Source organism: Canis lupus, chromosome 36 (genome assembly GCF_048164855.1).
Source record: "Canis lupus baileyi chromosome 36, mCanLup2.hap1, whole genome shotgun sequence".
Taxonomy (NCBI): Eukaryota; Metazoa; Chordata; class Mammalia; order Carnivora; family Canidae; genus Canis; species Canis lupus.
The window spans coordinates 19,739,057-19,759,438 of NC_132873.1; the positions used below are offsets into that span (position 1 = coordinate 19,739,057).

The window sequence follows — 20,382 nt, forward strand, 5'->3', positions numbered from 1 at the left end:
TGGAAGGAAACTTGGGTCTTTTAGAAATGAAACTTATAAATTCTAATGCATAAAGAAAGTTCTTGCAACACCAGGAGAATGAATCAGTCAGCCAGAGTTCAAGAAATGTAAACACATTTTTAGATAGGAGACTAAAAAAATCGCTTAGGACTTCTCCATCTCTTGGGTCAAGACCCTGGTAATTTACTGAGGTCCATGCTGTCAAGGAGGAGACACAACTCAAACTGCATTCCTGGGAGATAAAGCAATGGGGGTGGTAAAACTTCCTCTCCCAACAATGTGGCTGGATCTACCCTTGTTATCAAGTTGAAGAAACTGATTGACCCATCACCCAATGCAGGCAACTGGCTGTGAACACAGGCCTGGCTCTTTCTCATCATTCCGAGCTGATGTGTACATTCACAGACTACAGACTGCACAACTTCCAGGCCTGCCTGAAACTGGGAGCTCGGAGTCTTTCTGTGATGAACATTTCTGCCACTAAAGAGATAAACAGAAAACACATTCCTTCTCTGGCTGCCCACCATCAGGCCAGAACAGATTTTCAAATGCTAGCATTAATCTAACCACAGGCTTTTAGCAAGGAGATAGCATTCCCACCAGATAATCAGGCTGTTTCAGAGATGACCCTTACAAGTTGGGGTCTCATCCCAAACTCTTCTGCCTTTTTCAAATCATGGGATCCTTCACCAAACACTCAAAAGCAGGAAAGAGCATCTGATTCTAGCATGGAATAGGGTGCCTTAAAATTTCCTTCTATTTAAACCTATGTTGATGATGTTTAATTCCCAAGTTGTCTTTGTTTGTTGTTTTGATAAAAATGAAATATAGTCCTATTTATTCCCATTGTTTCAGAATGCTTATTTCCCTTGGTATGGGATACTCTGGTGGGTCTCATTGGTATCAGAATAGAGACTAAACTAAAAAGTCATCTTATCAGGCAGACTAGGCCACCTGACTTCGTGGTTGTGTGTCAGGGCTTGGGAAAGGACATCAGACCCACAGGCTCCAAAGTGGCCAAACATTCTGTGGTTACAAGGGCAGTAGCTTTTGGAGGTACATTTAAATATGTTTAGGGCCTTTTCCCACACATGTCATTTCTGAGGGATGAGTACTCTTTGATCCCTAGTATGCTCTCATGACACTTCCCCCATAATTTGCAGTGGTTCCTCATTGGAGAGGGGATATATCTACTGCCAAACAGATCTCAGAAAGCACTCTGCCTTCTCACAGCTTTACACATGGACCTGCTGACCCTAGCAGAAGCCAATGGGAGGAGTCCTGAAAGTCAGCTTTTTTACCTTCATGGTTTTGTATTTGTGGTCAAAAATGGAAAATCCAAAGGCAAATTCCAGATTAATTTAAAAAATCTTCCAGTATGAACTAAACCATAAAAGGAAGATAATTCTGGTGCCTTTACATAGCCTTGCTGACCTTTTCTTAAGTATGATATCTAAAAATACTTTATTTTATATGATATGACTCAAGATGCCTATGATCTATGGAGTGTTTGACGTGTTATAATAAATCTTGATCTGATTGTTTAATGCAGGAAACCAAGACCCAAGATGGCCTTTTGGTATTGTCATTATCAAATTATTGGGATAAGATTTAAGACCTTGATTATGCTACACATTTTTTACTTTAAATCTTGGGTGAAGAGGAGAGTGAGATGGGCATATCAAACAGTTACTCAAGACCTGAGAAAATCTCCAAGCTAAAGACATACCCCAAAGAGCTCTATTAAAGGAGCCAAGTAGATTCATCTAGAAGATATACATTGGTCTGAATTTGAATATGGAAATGCCTAGTAAATGCAAGGGCAGTATTTTTCTTACAAGTTGGAATAAGAGTTCTTTTACTTGCTTATATCTTCTTAGACCAAGTCTAGTTCAGTCTCAAGGGTTTGGATTTAGCTTTGGGAACACCAAGTTCTCCCAAAAGTTCATAAATTATTTTTTATGGAGAGGTCCAAAGGTACATGGCAGTTTACCAAACCCAGAATGGAAGGCAAGCTAGACGGCAGAATCTAAATTCAAGTTTTGTAGCAATAAAATATCAACTGCACAAGAAACCCTTCATTCAAGATACATTGTGGGATTAATAAGGATACCTGTGATGGAAGACTGAGGAAGAAGAGAATTAACAAGAATGGCTGAAGGTGGAGCTACAAAGTGGCCAACCAATTCAATTCAGGTGGTGATCTTTTTTTTTTTTTTTTTTAAGATTTTATTTATTTATTCATGAGAGGCACAGAGAGAGAGAGAGGCAGAGACATAGGCAGAGGGAAAAGCAGGCTCCCCATGGGGAGCCTGATGCGGGACTCGATCCCAGGACTCTGGGATCACGACCTGAGCCAAAGGCAGATGCTCAACCACTGAACCACCCAGGTGCCCCTCGAGTGGTGATCTTAATTCTATGAGAGATACTATTCTTGGTCACTCCTTCTCAAATAAGTATAGACGTCTGGTCTTCTAGCCTTTGGGCTTACCCCCTTCAATCCATTTTTCAGATAGTTGGAAGAGTCATTTCTCTAAAATAAAAATCTGGTTATATTAATTGTGAGATCCTGCATAAATAGGATCTCACAATCTTTGGGATAAATTTCTCAGTTGTTACTATGGCTTTTCATAATCTAGCTCTTGCCTACCTCACTAGCTAACTGCACTTTTCCCCACTCTCTTCTCTTCCTGTGCCCTGGGGGCCAGTGATTATAAGCTGCTTACACTTCTCCCATGTCGCCATGTTCTCTAACCTTAAGGTGGTCCCTTTCCCTGGAGCATCCCTTCCTCTTCTTCACTTGGCTAGTTCCTACATATATCTTTAGAAAGTCATTCCAAAAGCCTTCTCAAAGGCTGAGTTAGTCTGTACTTATTTATAGCTGTCACCATAATCTACTGTGGACAACACGAAGGCATGGACTTTGTTTCTCAACTGTATTCATGTGCCTACCCCAGTATATGCATTAGTAGATGGTCCCTTAGTGTTTGTTTAATGAATAAATGAATAAGCAATTCTATGTGCTTTGTAAAACAGACTCACTCTCTATTGGACATTTTCCAATGCTTGTGACTTCATTATTTTTTCAAATAAGGAATTGTAGAGAACTAAGACAACAGTAAATGAAAAGCCATAGGCCACAGGAAAATGTGTGAAAAAAGCTAGGAGAAAAAAAATCCTAAAGAAAAGCCTCATGCTTCTTTATGCCACAAATGTCAGAGGCATGAGGAAATGGAAAGGAGTATTTATGGATTACTAGTTAATAAAAGTTATAATTTTTTGGTCATTCTGACAGAAGAAAAAATAATATTCTAAACTTTATTATAGGTTGAAAGATATAACTGGTACTATACTCACACACTCATACATACACACCCTACCATACCTTAAAATCCATACCAGCCTTAAAATGCATTGTGCTAAACGTTACTTCACTGCTTGAACAAGGCCCTGACCCCTTGTGCATATTATACAGTAAGTGAACAGCAGATTCTGGCTATTTAGAAGAATAGCTATTTGTGGCTATTCTCACATTCTGAGAATTTCAAGAATCCTTAGATTTGTGAATACCTCTAGTGTATTTCATATTCCCAATAAAAAGAAGAGGAGTTCTTCAAGTTCTTAATGAGTCTATAAATAAAGGGTTAGGGTGATTTATAAAATTATTTTTTTTCCAGAGAATCATAAAAATGTTAGACCACATCACTTTCTCTTATTTTTATCATCAGCTCCAGCAGTTGGCCTTCTATTTAGGGCCATTTAGCAATATTTATATAAAAAGAATCAGTATTCCTCTTTTTGAAAAATAACTTCACAAGAGCAATTGCAGGTGTTGTAGTGAATATAGATCACAACAGTGAGCTATGGGTGCTCAGAGGAGAGCAAGGTGAACTCACTAGCTTAGTGATGGTCTTTTGTTTTCCAGCCTTAAAGCTTTGATTTGATTCCATGCCTCTGTAAGATGACATATTGTATGTGTCACTGATTTGTGAAGTCATTTGCAAATAGTTGAAGCTGACCTTCAAGTTCACAAATACCCAAAGCCCACCATTATATAATTCTTTATAATCCTATCATTTTTCCTGAAAATAGTCATTAAAACCAAATGATCAAAAAGAAAACAAAGAGTTGTGAAAGATCTATAGATAATTCCAGTGAATAGATGTCTTAAATTGCTCTTTGAACCCAGTTGCAGGGAGTATCAAATATTTTCAGAATACTGTTATATCCATTTTCTTAAAAACAAATGGTAATTTTAAGGCCAAAGAGATGCAAGAATTTTTTGTTAAGGTTATTGAGCAAATCAAAGGAACAAATATTTCCTACATCTAAGCCTTGAAAGAGGTTCTCTAGCCTATGTGAGCGGTCCCATTGGAAGGGGGAGTTGTTATTTAAGGGGTATAGGATCTCAGTTTTGCAAGAAGAGTTCTGGAAATTGGTTGCACCATGATGAGAATCTACTCAATGGTACGGAATGGTACACTTAAAAATTGTTAAAATGGCAAATTTTATGTTGTATATATTTTACTGCAATTCTAAAAAATGACAGGGGGTAGGAAGAGATGAAGAATTGTATTCTCGGCAGAGGCAACAGTATATTCAAAAGCTTGGAAATAAAGAGATTTGCATGAGCCTAAGGTCTTCTAGCTACTAGAAGTAGAGAAAAGAGGAAATGAACCTTTTTCTTTTCTTTCCCTGAATATAGAGCTTGCCATGGGGCAATTCTGAAATAGTCCAAGTTTGTCGTTGGCACTCTACCATTTCCCTTTCTGTACTTTTCTTTTTCTTGTGCCTTCTTCTCTATATAGCTGTTTCTGTTCATCTAAGCCCTCTAAGGCAGTCAACTAGCCATGCATGTTTCAATGCTTAAACCTCTCTTCACTCTGAAATTACCCACCTCTCTTCCTATCTCTGTCAGAATTTTTAGTCCCTCAAAGCAGCTAGTTCTCAGGTAGGTTGCAAGAGGACAGCCATCTGATCAAATAATTTTTTTAAACTAAAGGGTGAATGACTATTATCAGAAGTATCAACCTTTTAAGAGAATACTTCTGAATTCAAAGTGAATCTATTAATAAGATTTTAATAGTAGAATGAAGTGAAATTATAACATTTTTGGCCATATTAGTAAGAATGTTTTTGGTCTGGAGAGCTACCCTGTTATGGCCTCTCTTCCTAGAAAATCTGTCTCAAGAGTTTGGCTTCTCCCAAATTATTCCTACTTTTTTTTTTTTTTTTTTTTAGCTTCTTCTCTTCTTATGTCTCTAAAAGTTGCAAATCATTTTCAGTGTTACCCACCAAAGGGTGTCTGATGCTAAGTAAGGGGAGTTGGGGGAGAAAAGGATGTACAACAGAAACCATTTATTTGTATGGCTTATAAAATCAGGAACTTCCAAAGGCTCCATTTTGTCAGATGGAAACATGCCTGTTTACATTGACATCACTGCTAAACATGCATTGTGATAAAAATGCAGGCTTCTGGGGTTCAAATCACAGCCATTTAGCTGTGTGCCCATTTACCTTGGGCAAGTCACTTAACCTCTCTGAGTCACATCATCCTAGATGAAATATGAGGATAGCAATAGAATTTACCTCATATCATTGCTGTAAGGACGAAGTAAAATAATGAATGTAATGCCCTCAGCACAAATGTTTGGCATATCAAAGATAGATAACAATGATAGCTATCATCTCCATCATCATCATTATCATCCTCCTTCACTACTAGAGGGCTCCTATTAAGAGCTGTTCTGGCCCAGTTCCAACCAACAAGTGAAAAAGAACAGAACTGACACTGAAACTTCCCACCATGGTCAGGATGTCCATCCAAGGAGAATGGCAGGAGGCGTAATGCAGAATGCCAGGCTCTCAACTACTTCTCTGCTTACAGATTTTGAGATTGGCAAGCGTATGATTGTGCCTTTTCTCTTTCTAGTTTTGTAGTCTCTGGCAAAAACAATTCCTTCCCCTCAGCTCTGGCTCCAGCACTCCATCTGTGACATTGCTTCCTGTCACTATAGCAGGTCCCTCATTCAGGATTCATTGCTGCCTGCCCCAAAATAAGCAGTGAGGAAGACCACACACATTTCTCTATTAATCAAAGACGATTTTTAGGAGAGAGGGAAGGTCTCTACATAATCATCCTTTCCCCCGGTCTGAGGCAGAAGCAGCAATGGTGGTAGACAGAGGATGAGCTACAAAGTCAACCTACACTCCTAGTTTTTGCTTCTTTCTAAATGGGGGAATGAAGTATAAAAGGGAGCTTGGAAGAAGTAGTACTGGCCTCAGTCCTCCATTTAGAATACATGTTCAAGAGTGTTTTCCAGATACTTTCCTCATTTGTGGTGGCGCAGGCTGAGCTGTGCAACATCCACCTCATTATAATGTGAATTGTGCAGCATATGACCTGCGGAACCCATAGGACACCCCTGCAGATTTTTACTGGGCCTGCTAAGCACAAGTACTTGGTCTAGCTCCTCTTCTCGCCTAATATTTATACTCAGGCCACAGCACACGGGGCTACCCATGAGTAACTCCTGAGGATACCACATTTCTGAGGCTCTCCAAGAAGTGAATCCTCTTCCCTACTTATTGCTATATTAGGGGAGAAATTGCATGTTTCTGGAGGTCTCAGTATAAAATAATGTGTATGCGAATCACATGATATAGAGGAGAAGTAGAGGTGACTTTTTTAGAGAAAAATCTTACTTCTTAGGGGACGCTGAATACTAGACCCCTTCTTTTCATGGCTGGTATTTGAATTGACAGATTCATAGGCTGAAAAACAATAGGGGTTTTACCTATGAGTGTGAAAATGTCTTGAAAAAAAGCTATTTTTCTTACCTCAAGACAAGGGAAAACCAAGTGGAGCTTTGATGCTTAAGCCTCATAATAAATTGAATGGTTTTTTAAAAAAAAATCTGTTGATGCTATCATGGAGAGAAGGTTGATCTGGGATTTTAAAAGCCTGGAAGAAAATAATACTTTTATTTAAGATGTTTAAGGGTGAAATCCTGTAGGGACTGTGATGCTGAAATTCTGAGAGGGGAACTTTTGATGGAGTAAGAGCATGAAATAGTTAATGCTTGACACATGCTGTGAGGAGATGCCCAGATTTGAACAGCAGATGTGCTGTGGGGCCCCAGTGCATGCAGCAATAGGGGGATGACAGACAAGTGTGAGGAGCCCCAGCCTGCAGCTGTAGCACAAATACAAGGGTTGGACCAGGGGGGACAGGAGGGATTCTAGCCCATCTGATTCTAGCCAAGAGGACAGACAGGCTTCTGCACAGCCCTAATTTTTTTTTTCAATCTCTTAAAGTTACCTTGGGCGAGAATTATTTTCCTGGCTGTCCTTGTCAGTCAAAATGAAAACTAGTTAAAACAATGCTGTTTCAATGAATGAGGAGAATTTGCATGATGTTCCAGAGAAAAACAGTTAAGGGAAGGGGGTGGTGATGATAGATGGCAAAGAGGTCAACTGAATGGATCTGAGATAGAAGAATAGTTTTTAATGGGAAATTTGGGAGTGTGTGTGGGGGCGGGTGGTTAGGGGTTTGGGGTATATGAGGTATTGAAGAGATACCAATAGGAAGGAAAAGTGAGGGAGAAATCATAGAAAATTCAACCTGGAAAAGACTTTGAGATCTTCTAATTGCCCCTCCAACTCATATCCAAATACACGTATGTATGTATGTATGCATGCTTCATTGTCTCATTATGGATGATAAATACCCTAGACAGGTTGCCAAAAAAAGAATGTTCGTTTTTATTGATTTGCTAAACTGTGGTGGGCTTGGAAAAGCCTGTTCCTGGGTGTTTTTCCTCCCTGGAGTGCACAGACACAGCCGTGTGCACACACATAACTTAGGCTGAGCAGGGCAACTTGGGATTCTAAGAACCAACACTAGAGAGAGGAAAAGCCATAATTAGTGTTAATTGTTGACCCTACAGTTCAAGAATAGATGCTCTTGAGAATGGGAAATGAGAACAAACATTAATTATTGAGTAGGGACCTTGGAGACAGACACTCTGGATTAAAAGGAGGGAGATAAATTGCATAATGAATGTTAATTTTCCCTCAAAGAATTGAGTGGTCGGTGGTTGGAAAGGAAAAAGAGGCTAAAAACAATCATGAAAGAGAAACCTCAATGTGTGCTGGGGTAAGAGGGTATAGGAGGGTTATACACACACTTTCCATCACTGCTTGCTGCCTTGCCCTTTGCCTTACAGCTCCCAAGAAATCTGCTATCACAGTTTTCCATAGGACTCTTACTGTTTACCACAGTTGTATGCTAGGAAGCTCAACCACTTCCCCAAGAATACAGAAGCCAGAAAACAGGCCCATTGCACACTGAGAAGGTGAGAGGTGTGTGATGCTGGAATTTATTTTATATGTGTGTTGGTGGGAGTTTGACTTAAAAATGAGAGTGATGGCTGAAGCTGAATGCCAGTCAGGAGAGGGCTGTGGCCCTGTGTGTGCTGCCCTGGGGGTGATGGGACCCGGGGTCTTCCACTCTTGCTTTATCTTAACTACAATACTTCACACACACAAACACACACACACACACAGCCCCCAAAGAAACCCTCTTCACTGAAAGTGAAAACAGAAGAAAGTAATTTGAGTAGAAAATTGGAGATGAGCCTTGCAGCCAGTTTTGTAGAGACTCTGTTATCAGGCATGTCCCTGGCTGCTAGGATTCAGAGGGCTGGTACACAACCCCACAGCCTGGCTGCACCCCCTACATCTGCGTGCTGCCTTCTGTTCAGGCCCTCATCAGCTGTTGCCTGGATGGCTCTGCAGTAGCCTGAATGCTCAGCCTTGTCTCTTGCCTGTTCCTTCATGCTGGCACATGTGCTAGGTTACATGACATGCCTCCTCAAACATCTGTTATTCCTTGTTGCTTAAAAAGCAGCATCACAGCTTTCTCCTGGAACACAAGGCCTCTCTGGTCTGGCCCTGGCCTGACTTTCAGCCCCATCTCCTCCCGTGAAGCCCCTCACCATCCATTCACATGGGCTGCTCATCATTTCCCACATGCATTCTACTTTCCTGTCTGTCTTTGTCTTTGTTCATGCTGGCCCCTTGGTTGGCCGTGTCTTTCTCTCTTCTTTGTTTATCCACATCTGCTAGTGTCTCAAAGGTCAGTGCAAATGAGATTTCTCCGCAAAAATCCCTCCCAGTCCCCTAGGTTAGAATTAATTGCTCTTTCCTTGAACACCTCAGAATTGTGTTGGTTAGGTCTCTAATGCAGGTAGAGTTAATTGCTTCTGAGTCTGTCCTCACTTGATCTGTGAGGCCCTGAAGGGCAGTAGCCACAGGTGCTGAGCCTCGGAAGTGGGGTGAGAAGAGCACGAACTCTAGGGTCTAGGGTCGGTAGGCCTGGGAATGAATAAGCTCACTGCCTACCAGATAAAATCAACATGCACAAGGGAGTTAGGCTCCTATGTTTCAGTTTCCTCACCTATGATATGTGAATGAAAATACTCCTATCATGGGAATATTGGGCTGAGGGAATGAGATCACACAGTGGTTGAGAGTGTTCTCTCAATATCAATGTCCTTCTATGTCCCTAGCATATTGTAGGTGTTCAGTACATTTTACTAAGGGAGTCAGGCATACCTGTTAATGGGTCTTCTCTCTTTTAGGTCCAATAATTTTATATCAGAATTTTACTTACTACTTTACAAGATGTACTGCAAGTATGATCTGTTTGGGTTTTTTATTTTTTTATTTTTTATTTTTTGAGAGAGCCAGTGTGCATGTGTGAGTCTGGGGCGGGGAGGGAAGGAAGAGGGAGTGAATCTTCAAGCAGATTCCTTGCTGAGTGCAGAGCCACATGGGGCTCGATCTCATTACCCTGAGATCATAACCTGCATGAGATCATGATCTGAGCAGAAACCAAGAGGTTTCTCTTGGTTTCTCAACCAACGGAGCCACCTAGGTAACCCAAATATGATCTGCTTTGTTACAAAGTATAAACTAGGACAGAAGATATTATTATAGTTACATTATTTTAGTTAAGGAATGTGGCAAGCTGCTGTAACAAAAAAAAACTCTGAAAGATAAACATTTATTTCTCTTTTGGATAGGAGCAGAGAGGTAGGTGGGCAGACTGGGTGGCTTTGCTCCATGAAGTTATCTGAGCACTAAGGTTTCCTGTATCTTCTGGTTCCATTATCCCAAAGAGTATTGCCCTCTTCCACATGGTTGAAGCTATTTTACCACCTCAGCCAAGTTCAAGGGGAAAAGGACCTCCTTTGGTAAAGAGAAGAGTGAGCAGTGTCCTTTTAAGAAAATGACTGGGAGTTCACATTACTCCTATTCACATCTTATTAAACACAACTTAGTTACATGGCCATGCTTGGTTGCAAGAAAATCTGGGAAACAATTTCTAGCCAGCAGCCATATATTCAGCTAAACTTAGGTGCTACTAATAAAAGGAATAATGAAAGAATGAATATTAGGGAACAATTATAGTCTCTGCTAGTCATGGTTTTAATCATTATCTATGGGCAGTGTTCCAAGAATGCACATGGTATTTTCTGCAATATTCAGAAGTAGATAAAGGGGATATACCCATAGGAATTTTAAATCTCAGAGAAGAAAGAAGAAAAAAGTAAAAAAGATAAAGGAAGTGATAGACTGCCTGGTGAGAGGCCCAGGCAGTAAGACTTAGTAGAACCTAAGAAAAGTAGCAATCAGTGTAGGCTGAGACATCACAATGAAGGTGGGAATTCAGCTAGTCCTTGAAGTCTGGACACTTGGACAAGTAAGACCAGAGGCAAGTATGATTTAGTGGGAAGAACTTTGACCTAAGTGGGCACAGAAAAATCTGGATTTGAGCCTTACATTTGCCACATAGAAGCTGTGTGGCTTTGAGCAAATCACCATGCTTCTCTGGGCCTCAGTGTCCTTATCTATAAAATGAGAGCATATTCTTTTTATTTTTTTTTAAGATTTTATTTATTCATGAGGGGCACAGAGAGAGAGGCAGGCTCCCCATGGGGAGACTGATGTGGGACTCGATCCCAGGACCCTAGGATCATGCCCTGAGCCAAAAGCAGATGCTTTTGAGCCACCCAGGCATCCCAAATGACAGAGTTTTCAAACTGTGGTCTTATAACTCCAGTGGCTTTAGAACCCCTGCCTAGGAGCCATCTTAGGAAGGGAAGAATTAGCTGAACTGTGGAGAAGTTGAGGGGACACAGACCAACTCCACTTCAACTGGAGCTCTGCAGTTTTATCTACTAGTGTCCTCAGCAAGTCTGTTGAGCACTTCCTCTGCTTAAACGATGATGGATGCAATGCCTACGTTCACTCTTGACTCTAGGGCTCTGAAATGGAACAAATGCAAGGGAAGTAGAATTCAGTTTCACAGGCTTCGTAAAAAATGTAAGTACCATCATATGCAAAAAATAAAGAGGATCTAAATATTCTTTAGCACTTCATACTGATTTTTTTTCCTAAAAAATTTCCAGCAGATTCAGAGAGAACTATTATTTTTGACATTTTTCTTCTTTGGGAGGTGTAAAGTGCTGATGACACATTTTCAGCCAAATGTGAGGTAGGGGAATCTTTGTGCTCATAGGAATCATGAGAGGTTTTTGTCAAAGGGAAGGAGGCTCCCTAGTGTTTTTTAGTGGCTCTCTGCTGGTGGCTATCAGAACACCTTCGAGTATGGGCTGCTGGGGCTTTGCTGGCCTCACTGTGATGAGGGAAAGAACCCTACTTCTCTATGAAGTTCAGGAACAAGCACAGCTATCACAGTCTGCCCTGTGGTATATGTGACAGACCCAAATTAGCCCCATGCCGAGCCTCATGGGAATCTCCCATAATTTCTGTAAGGAGAGCATGTCGGTCAGAGCTTAGTGGAGAATGGAAACCACCAGGTATTTTTAAAAGGAATGGAGTTACTATACAGAACTTGATGCTTATAAAGTTGCCGTAGCAACTACCTCTGGACAGACTCAGTCCTCACGAGCTTGCTTGCCCGAGTAAGTAGCACCAAGCTTCTGCTTTTCTTCTGCCCTCCGTGTCCCTTGCAAGTGCAGCTCTTTGGCGGAACCCAAATTTGTATGCAGCCTCCTGATGGCAAAGGTTATCTGGGAAGTGTTTTTAGCCTTCTAGACTCTGCAATACAGGAAGGCCTACTGGAAGGAAATGCTGGGTGCCAAGTGACTCTATCCAGTCACGTTTTCCTTTATTTCAGTTGATCCGAGATCCCTAGAATTGTCAACATGATTTCTTATGGGTTGTTAACAAACACTGATTGAGCAAAAGGGCCTATTATACACTGGCTTCTTCTTACCTTCCTCTACTTCTCACTCAGAGAAGGATGGATTGTAGACCCTATGATTCAGAAGTGATGTTTGGAAAATGAAAACAAGAACAGTCATGAATTATTGAATGGGTGAGATACTGCTTCAGGATTCAGACAGCAGAGCTGCCCCACCAAGATGCCTTTGGGAAAAGGGCATATTTAGTAACATACAGCAAGCATTACAGCTAGAAGGAACCATAGAAAGCATCAGTTTAGCATGTTCCAAAGTGTGTTCCAAAAATGATTTAGATCCACATAATGCTTTGCTGAAAACAATAAAGAACAAAGTGGTCAAATACATTTGGGCAAGAGAAGGGATTCACATTAGGATATTAGAGCCCTTGTGAAACCCTGCAGTAGGGAATCTGCTTAGCTTTAACCCACTGACTTCCACACCTACTTAACCTCAGAACCTTTTTTTTTTTTTAATATAATGCCTGTTAACCTTGTGAGGAAATGGCATTCTATGGGACTAGATCTAATGGGACTGGATCTAATTCTGACTCTTCTTTCCCCATATGAGGAAGCTGAAGTCACAGCAGTGAAATTACTTGCCCATGATCACAGAAATCGCAGGTGGTAGAGCTGAGAATAACCTCAAGACTATGGACATTTAGTCTGGTTTCTTTCTTTTCTTTTCTTTTCTTTTCTTTTCTTTTCTTTTCTTTTCTTTTCTTTTCTTTTCTTTTCTTTTCTTTCTTTCTTTCTTTCTTTCTTTCTTTCTTTCTTTCTTTCTTTCTTTCTTTCTTTCTTTTCTTCTTTCTCCTTCCTTCCTTCTTTCCTTCCTTCCTTCCTTCCTTCCTTCCTTCCTTCCTTCCTTCCTTCCCTCCCTCCCTCCCTCCCTCCCTCCCTCCCTCCCTTCTTTCTTTCTTTCTTTCTTTCTTTCTTTCTTTCTTTCTTTCTTTCTTTCTTTCTTTCTTGATTTTATTTATTCATGAAAGACACACAGAGAGAGGCAGAGACATAGGCAGAGGGAGAAGCAGGCTCCCTGTGGGGAGTCCAATGTGGGGCTCCATCCCAGGACCCTGGGATCATGGGATCATGACCTGGGCCAAAGACAGATGCTCAACCACTGAGCCATCCAGGTGCCTGTGGAGTTCTTTCTTTTTACTACTCACACTATTGTGTCTAAAGAACCTTTCCTCCTTTAAATCTCCAGGCATCTTCTTTAAGGCAACAGTTGCTAAGAGAAAGATTACTAAAGGAAAATCATATTCTTTTACCCATAGGTTGCCACAACCGGCATTATCACAGATGCCAAATGGGGAAAACAAAGAGAAAGTCAACCATTTAGTATATGTTTGCCTCCAAATAATCAGTGTTTTGAGACCAGCTGGGATATTCCTAGACCCTTCATCTTTCTGTTTACCAAATTGCAGATCACCAGGAAGTGACACGAAGTATATGATCTATTACCGAAACTAATTACCCCCAAAACTAGTGACCTTAGAACAATAAACCTTTATTATATCTCACACAGTTTCTGTGGGAATCTATGAATGGCTTTGATGTGTGATTCTGGTGCGGAGTTTCTCGTGAGGCTGCAGTCACAATGTCAGGCAGGACACAGTCATCTGAAGGTTTCACTGGGGCTGGAGCATCTCTTCTCAAGATGGCTCACCCATAGCCTGGGAAGTTTATTCTAGCTGCTGGCAGGAGGCATTACTTCCTTGCCATATGGACTTCTCCACAAGGCTGCTTGAATGGCCTCATGACAGACATGGTGGTTGGCTTTACCCAGAGTGAGTAACCCAAGAGAGAGAGCAAGGAGAGAGCCACAGTGCTTTTTATGACTGAGGCTCAGAAGCTACATACAATCACTTCTGTCATATTCTACATTTATTATAAATGAGCAACTATGTCCAGTCTACATATAAGGGAAACTCTCCCTTTTGGAGGAACAAATGTCAAAAAACTTGTGTACATATTTTAAAACTACCATATCAAGAAAAAGTTGTAAGAAAAATGATGCTAATTAAACGACTAAAACATAAGGAACATATTTGAGCCAGAAATCCATTTAGGACAAGAACAAGTGCTAATTGGAAAGTCTGAAAGAGATCAAGAATTTAAATTTACATGGGATCTGAAGTCTCAACCTGAATCACTGGCACAGACATCCTTGAACTTCTTGCAATGAAACACTTTTTAAAAGATTTGTTTATTTATTTGAGAGAAAGAGTGAGAGAGAGCAAGCGCACACGTGTGTGTGTGTGTGTGTGTGTGTGTGTATGCATACGCATATGCTGGGGGAGGGACAAAGGGAGAGAGAACCCTGAAGCAGATTCCCTGCTGAGCGCGGAGCCCAGCACCCTGAGATCATAACCTGAGCCGAAATCAAGAGTCAGATACTCAACTGACCTAGCCATCCAGGGGCCCTGCAATAAGACACTTTTGAATAAGAAAACTTCTGAAAAAAAAAAAAAAAAAAAAAAAAAAAAAAAAAGAAAACTTCTGAAAGAAAACTTCTCTTGTGGCCACTGTGACTGGGAAGGTAGGTTAAGGATCTGACCCAAGGATAAGCAACATAGAGAGCATATCCACTGTTTTGACTTGTATCCATCCAAGCAAACTTTTCCTTTCTTCAGCCTTTGAATTTTCTATGTGTTGCAATATCCCAACATGACCAAGACAGTCAAATTCCAGCTCTAGCCTTCACATCTTTTTTTTTTTCTTCTGAAGGTTTATATCCATTTCTCTATGCTCTCTGAAAGCAAGATATCATGATCTAATTGCCTAAGAATTTATTTCCAAATAGATGTTGACAGAGCCTGAAAATCTCAGAAAGATCAGTCAGATCATATTATCTTCTTTATTCAATATTTTTTTTAAAATTAAAAAAATACCCAGCTATGATCCTGAAAGAACTTTCCTTTGTGGCACCTGGGGTATTCAGTCAATCAACAAGCATTTCTTGGACATATGATAAAGACGAGAGGCTCTCTAGGACTCACGTAATATTTGGGAACTAAACAGAAAACAGATGCAGATAAAACAATGATCACAAAAGTGAGAATTAGAGAGAGAGGAATGGCCTGAGGCAGTTGTATGAGAGAGGTCAATTTTAAGGAAACTGTCCCAGAAAAGATGAGTCCTTGCTTGGAGCTTAAAACAATTCTCAATATTTGTGGGCAATTGGGCAACGGCTAGGAGGTAAGAGAAGAAAGCCTGAATGTTTGGCCATTGGAGAGAAGAGAAAAGAGTGGGCCCGAATATGATGGGAGACAAGATTAAAAGGGTAGGGTGAGGAGGATGATCAAAATGGATCCAAACAAACTGAGCTACAAAGAGTTTGGTGTAACTGGAGCAAATCCTTTTCAAGAGTTGAACTTTTTTTTTTTTTCTGTAGACTGCTTCTCAAAACAAAATAAGCAAAACAAAACAAATAGCAACAAACCTTTCCCATTCATAGAGACTCTTCTAAGGCTAGATTGAGCCTATAGGCCCCTGTAGGGAGATATGGGCTTCAGGTTCAGTCTCTCCTTCTGGGGCACATTCCAATCACCATCAAGACTGAAAATCCACCAATAGTATGTGGAGAAAAGGCTGGGGAGAGGCCAGTAACTGACTGGTTGACTGATAGATATGTTCATTCAACGAGGTTACAGTGAATGCCCTCTGGTTTGAGAGACAAGTAGGATTAAATATGTTGTTCATGGGGCTAGCGCAAGATGGCAGGCAAGTCTCCATTTATTCATCATACGTTTCATTTCTCTCTCTCTTCCTTTTGTGTAGAAATTGTTGAAGGATTTTTTTCATTGAAAATTGATTCTGATCCTGCTATGTATGTGTCAGGGACTGTGTTAGGTACTGAGAATCCCAAATTGACTGAAGCATCACGTCGACAATGTGACAACAAACTTAAAGCCTGAATACTTGGTTTTCTGTTTCTGCCTGTTGCTTTGCCAAAAGGGGAGCTATTTCTCCTGGAACAGAGTGGACAAATGTGCAGCAGGTGAACAGAATCATATATGCTCTCCAGTTGTTATACCAGCTGTGTCACACTGACATTGGCCTCCACCTGTCCAAATCCTGCTTCTACCAATTCAGAACCAAGTTATTTTTATATTTATATCAAGAGATAACCCAAGTGGTGATGGAAGTTCTTTAATACTGAATTTGGAACCTAATGCGTTGTAGTTTCTGGAAACCCATATACTAGGCAGCTACTTTCATAGGATAGACACAAAACATAAATTATAGCAATAGTCAAGAGACTTTTCAGCTGCTGGTGGTTTTTCAGCTGCTGGTGGTGGAGGAGTTGATACTCTCATTTTGGATGGGGTGATGAACCTTGGACCCTGGGAGGGACTGACCCAAAGTCATCTGACACATAGCTGGATGTAGAGGATGAGCCAGGGCTACTCAAATCTCCTGGCTTTGAATCTGTGCTCTTTTTATTAAGCCAGTGGTGATATAACCCACCAGATGAGTGCAGATTTTAATCTCACTCATCGAGAAGCATGCTGGGCATACATCTCACACATACACATCATGGTGGTTCCTAGGTGGTTGATCCTCATCACCCTTTGACTTCAGTTTTTCTTTTCCTTTGCAAAATGGCTATTGCCCAGAGCCAGCATCTCTTCTCCAAAAAAGTATCATGCCAGAAGGGTTTTTGGAAACGGCCTTGATATCTGTCAGAAGCCAGATGATTCGCAGGGATGAACCAATGCATATAACAAGGATACCTGATTGGATTACCAATTAGCCATCTCCACCTCTGGAGGGTGGTTGGAAACAACAGAAAAGGCAGTGTTTAGTTTGGGTAATTACCAAAAGGGCTTATCATTCTCATCAAGGCATCAACATGGCACATTAGACCTCCTTCAAGCTATTCCACAGAAATTTCCCTCTCCAGATGCTCCAGCAAGAGTAAACTTGCCATGCAAACATTGAGTTATTGTGTCTGAGCTACAGAAGCACCTCTGTGTCAGTGAGAGGGGAGAAACTGGCTAACCTGCATCTGTTTTTAATAATGTCTCTGCTGTTGGGAAGTTTTGGAAGCTGCAGGTAAAATATTCCCATATAAAAGTGAGGCTGGCCTGGGATGTATCATCTTACCTTTACCTGAAAGAGGCTCTTTGGTTTCAGTAGGCCCTGGGAGGGACAGGCAGATGTTTTCTCCATCTGGATCCAGCAAGAAGTGTCCCACTGTGGGGTCTCTTGGATATTCTTGAAAGTAAGCACAGGCATGGATAGTGTTAGCACCAGTGCAGGGGAGGCAGGCTTAACTTGGGCTGTGCTCCCTGAATCCCCAGTGGGTAGATGCCAGTATGCTCAGGTGCTTGCCAGAGCGCAGGCTCAGCCCTACTCCTTGGATTCAGCAGAGCAGGGCCATCATTTAGGCCCCTTCCTCTGGACATCAGTTTGAGATGAACAGGGTGGGGCTGCCACTAGCCTATGTCATGCTTTGTGAGAGTCTGGCAAAGGGACCCCTCTGGACTCAAGCAGCCCTACATAAGCAAGGCTAGGTTTGCGAGGAGCCCCTTCTTCTAGGGGTATGTAGCCCAGCCCCTGGACACAAAGCTTGGGGACTCCAGCTTCTGCTTCCTCTGTCCATCATGTGTCTCTATGCGGCACTCTACAGCACAGCCGTACCCTATGGATCAATGCTGGGGCTGCTTTGTGACTTTTCTCATTTGTGAGGCTAATGAGAAGGAAGCTGTTTAGAAGAATTGAAGGTGTTTCTATAACCTTCCCTTCCCTATCACTGAGGTAAAGGGCTCAGGAGTAGAGCTGGCCACTGTCCACAGTGGATACTTAAGGGACACACACACACACACACACACACACACATACACAGAGGCATTGCACACACACAGAAACTCACACATATTTTTATAGAGTTGTGCACACACACGTATATATGCAAAGCAACCACACATACACATGCATGCATAACCACATATGCTGGTGTGCATGCATGGATGTACACGTACCATGCATGAATGAAGACACACATCAACACATGCAAACTTGTTCTCAGGCATGCATGCATACATGCATAATCACACACACACACACACATATATATATATATATATATATATATATATATACACAAGCACTCACATAGGCTTGTAAGCATACACATACCTCATACACACATGTGCTCTCATACATACACTCATTCATTTATGCACACTTAGCCTATACACTTGAGGCTTTAGATTGCACTCTTATCATAGTCCTGACCTTGGCATTCATTCTAATCAGATTTTCCCTTTATGAAAATGTCGGACTATGGGTGTGTGTGTTTGTGTTTGCTATGGTTTGTCCTGGGCTATGCAACCTCCTAGGAACACCCTATTACTGACATGACCATACCAAAGTTTGGTTCATTTGTATCAAATTTAATAGAGGATCACTGCCAGGCAAATATAAAAGGGAGGGGGCTATAAGAGAAAGATTCCATGCCATAATAGTTTATAAGTGAAAATGAGGTCTTTGGAGAGAGTGAGAGCTGGGGGGAGAGAGGGGTTTGATTTTGACCATTTCAGTGACAGAGAAGCTGTAAACACATAAGGGATTTACTGATCTATGTATTTAATTTATGCTTACAAGGCTTCAACTATATATGCTTGGGAGAGGGAGGGAGGAGAGAGAGAGGGAGAGACTTAAATCGTGAGGCATCCTGTCCCTGAGTGAATATGAGATGAAAATGAAAGATGCCATACCTGCTGTCTTTGTGGCTCTCGGTTCCTACATGCCTCTCAGAGTGTGAGTTTCTCACAGCCCTGAGTGTGATTCTGCTGTTAACAGAGGTACTTTCTTCACATTGTCTGGCACCCAAGCATACACCAATCTCCTTCATCTGGTGTTCAACCAAAGACAGCAGTCCAACACTCTCATGAAGGAGGAACAGCTGGCTGGGCTGAACTTTCTAGAAAATAGTTTGTCAGGTGTCCAGAATGGCACCTCCCTAAGGAACATTCAGGGGTAATTTGGACTCTAAGCAATTTTTGCTTTATGAGCTGCCTTTAGATCACAGCCCCCATGGAAGCTATTACTACTGCACTGCCTCTGCACTATTGCTCTTCTATAAGCATCTTAGTCTCCTTCTAGACTGTAAGCTCTTAAAGATAAGAACTTTAAGTGGGCCTAAGTCATAGAGGAAGTGGATTTGCTTTGCCTCACCCTTCAATAGAAATCCTTCTCTCTCTATGGACAGGCCTCAGGCTCTGCCCTGGGCTGGAGGGTGACTTCTCTCTGGGGACTTTTCCTCTTGGAAAAGTCATGTCACCAGGCTCCCTTGGCCCAGGGAGGGTATTGAGTACGCCTGGTAAATCCAGTAGCGTGTCTCCCTGATGAGCAAAGGGGGCTGTGTCATCACACACTGCTGCCAGGAGTGAGGAGAGCACAGAACAGCTTGGCAGTGCGTGTTGGTGCAGCAAACCCTTAAAACATGTACTAACTCTTTTAGGAATATGCATGGTGAACGTTAATCCCAGACATTGTTGGAAACACTGCTGATTTCCCCTTTACAATGGGGTGGTTTTCAGACAGTTTACATCACAGCTGCTGTGTGGCCCTGGCAGACGATTAAAATGATCCCAGAGCAACAGACAAGCTGAGGCGGGGTGGGGATGGGGGTGGGGGGGAGCATCTGCATACCCCAGGAGTGATTACCTTGTTCTTCTGCTGGAAGGGCCCCCCTGGCCCTTCTCACATCCAAGGGGCCTATGGAACTGCTGCAGCTTGATGTCCTGGGTTTGTCCAGGCCCTGCTGGCCCTCTGGACTTTTTCTTCCTTTAATCAGGGACAGTGGTGGGGTCACATTCTGGAATAGGGCATCAACGTCTTCCAAAGCAAAAGAAGAAAAAACATGAGTGAGAGAACTTCTGAATCAGCAAGAAGGAGAAAGAACCTTTTGTTGTTGTTGTAGTTGTTGTTTTGGTTTGTTTGTTTTTCTATGTGGTTGATGACTCCTTATGCTTAGGCTAGTTAATTCCACTCATTCATAAGTTTGTCCCTCTTTTATAGCTTTGCTAAGGAGTGGAGGCCAAGGTGGCTAGCACAGTGGCCCTTCAGTTGGGGAGCTTCCAAGAGCTGGAAGGACT

The 20,382-nt window shown here is 41.7% G+C and overlaps 1 protein-coding gene and 1 long non-coding RNA gene across 14 annotated transcripts in view; one reads left to right on the plus strand and one right to left on the minus strand.

The window, feature by feature from the left end:
• The window catches only part of KIAA2012 (KIAA2012 ortholog), a 130,364-nt gene that overhangs the window by 77,588 nt on the left and 32,394 nt on the right, over positions 1 to 20,382 (minus strand). For 9 of the 10 annotated variants that reach the window (XM_072812716.1, XM_072812717.1, XM_072812723.1 and 6 more), the window contains 2 exons: positions 19,952 to 20,122; positions 17,384 to 17,494 (listed from right to left, as the gene is read on the minus strand). In XM_072812716.1, coding sequence (XP_072668817.1) covers positions 17,384 to 17,494; positions 19,952 to 20,122 — 282 coding nt within the window. The remainder of the gene's footprint in view (positions 1 to 17,383; positions 17,495 to 19,951; positions 20,123 to 20,382) is intronic. The other variant, XM_072812718.1, reaches the window with a different exon arrangement.
• The window catches only part of LOC140625452 (uncharacterized), a 172,917-nt gene that overhangs the window by 3,412 nt on the left and 149,123 nt on the right, over positions 1 to 20,382 (plus strand). For 2 of the 4 annotated variants that reach the window (XR_012024787.1, XR_012024788.1), the window contains exon 4: positions 8,229 to 8,357. This is a non-coding gene — a long non-coding RNA (uncharacterized lncRNA). Of the gene's footprint in view, positions 1 to 8,228; positions 8,358 to 11,329; positions 11,392 to 13,548; positions 13,795 to 20,382 lie in introns of those variants that run through there. The other 2 variants (XR_012024789.1, XR_012024786.1) reach the window with 2 other exon arrangements.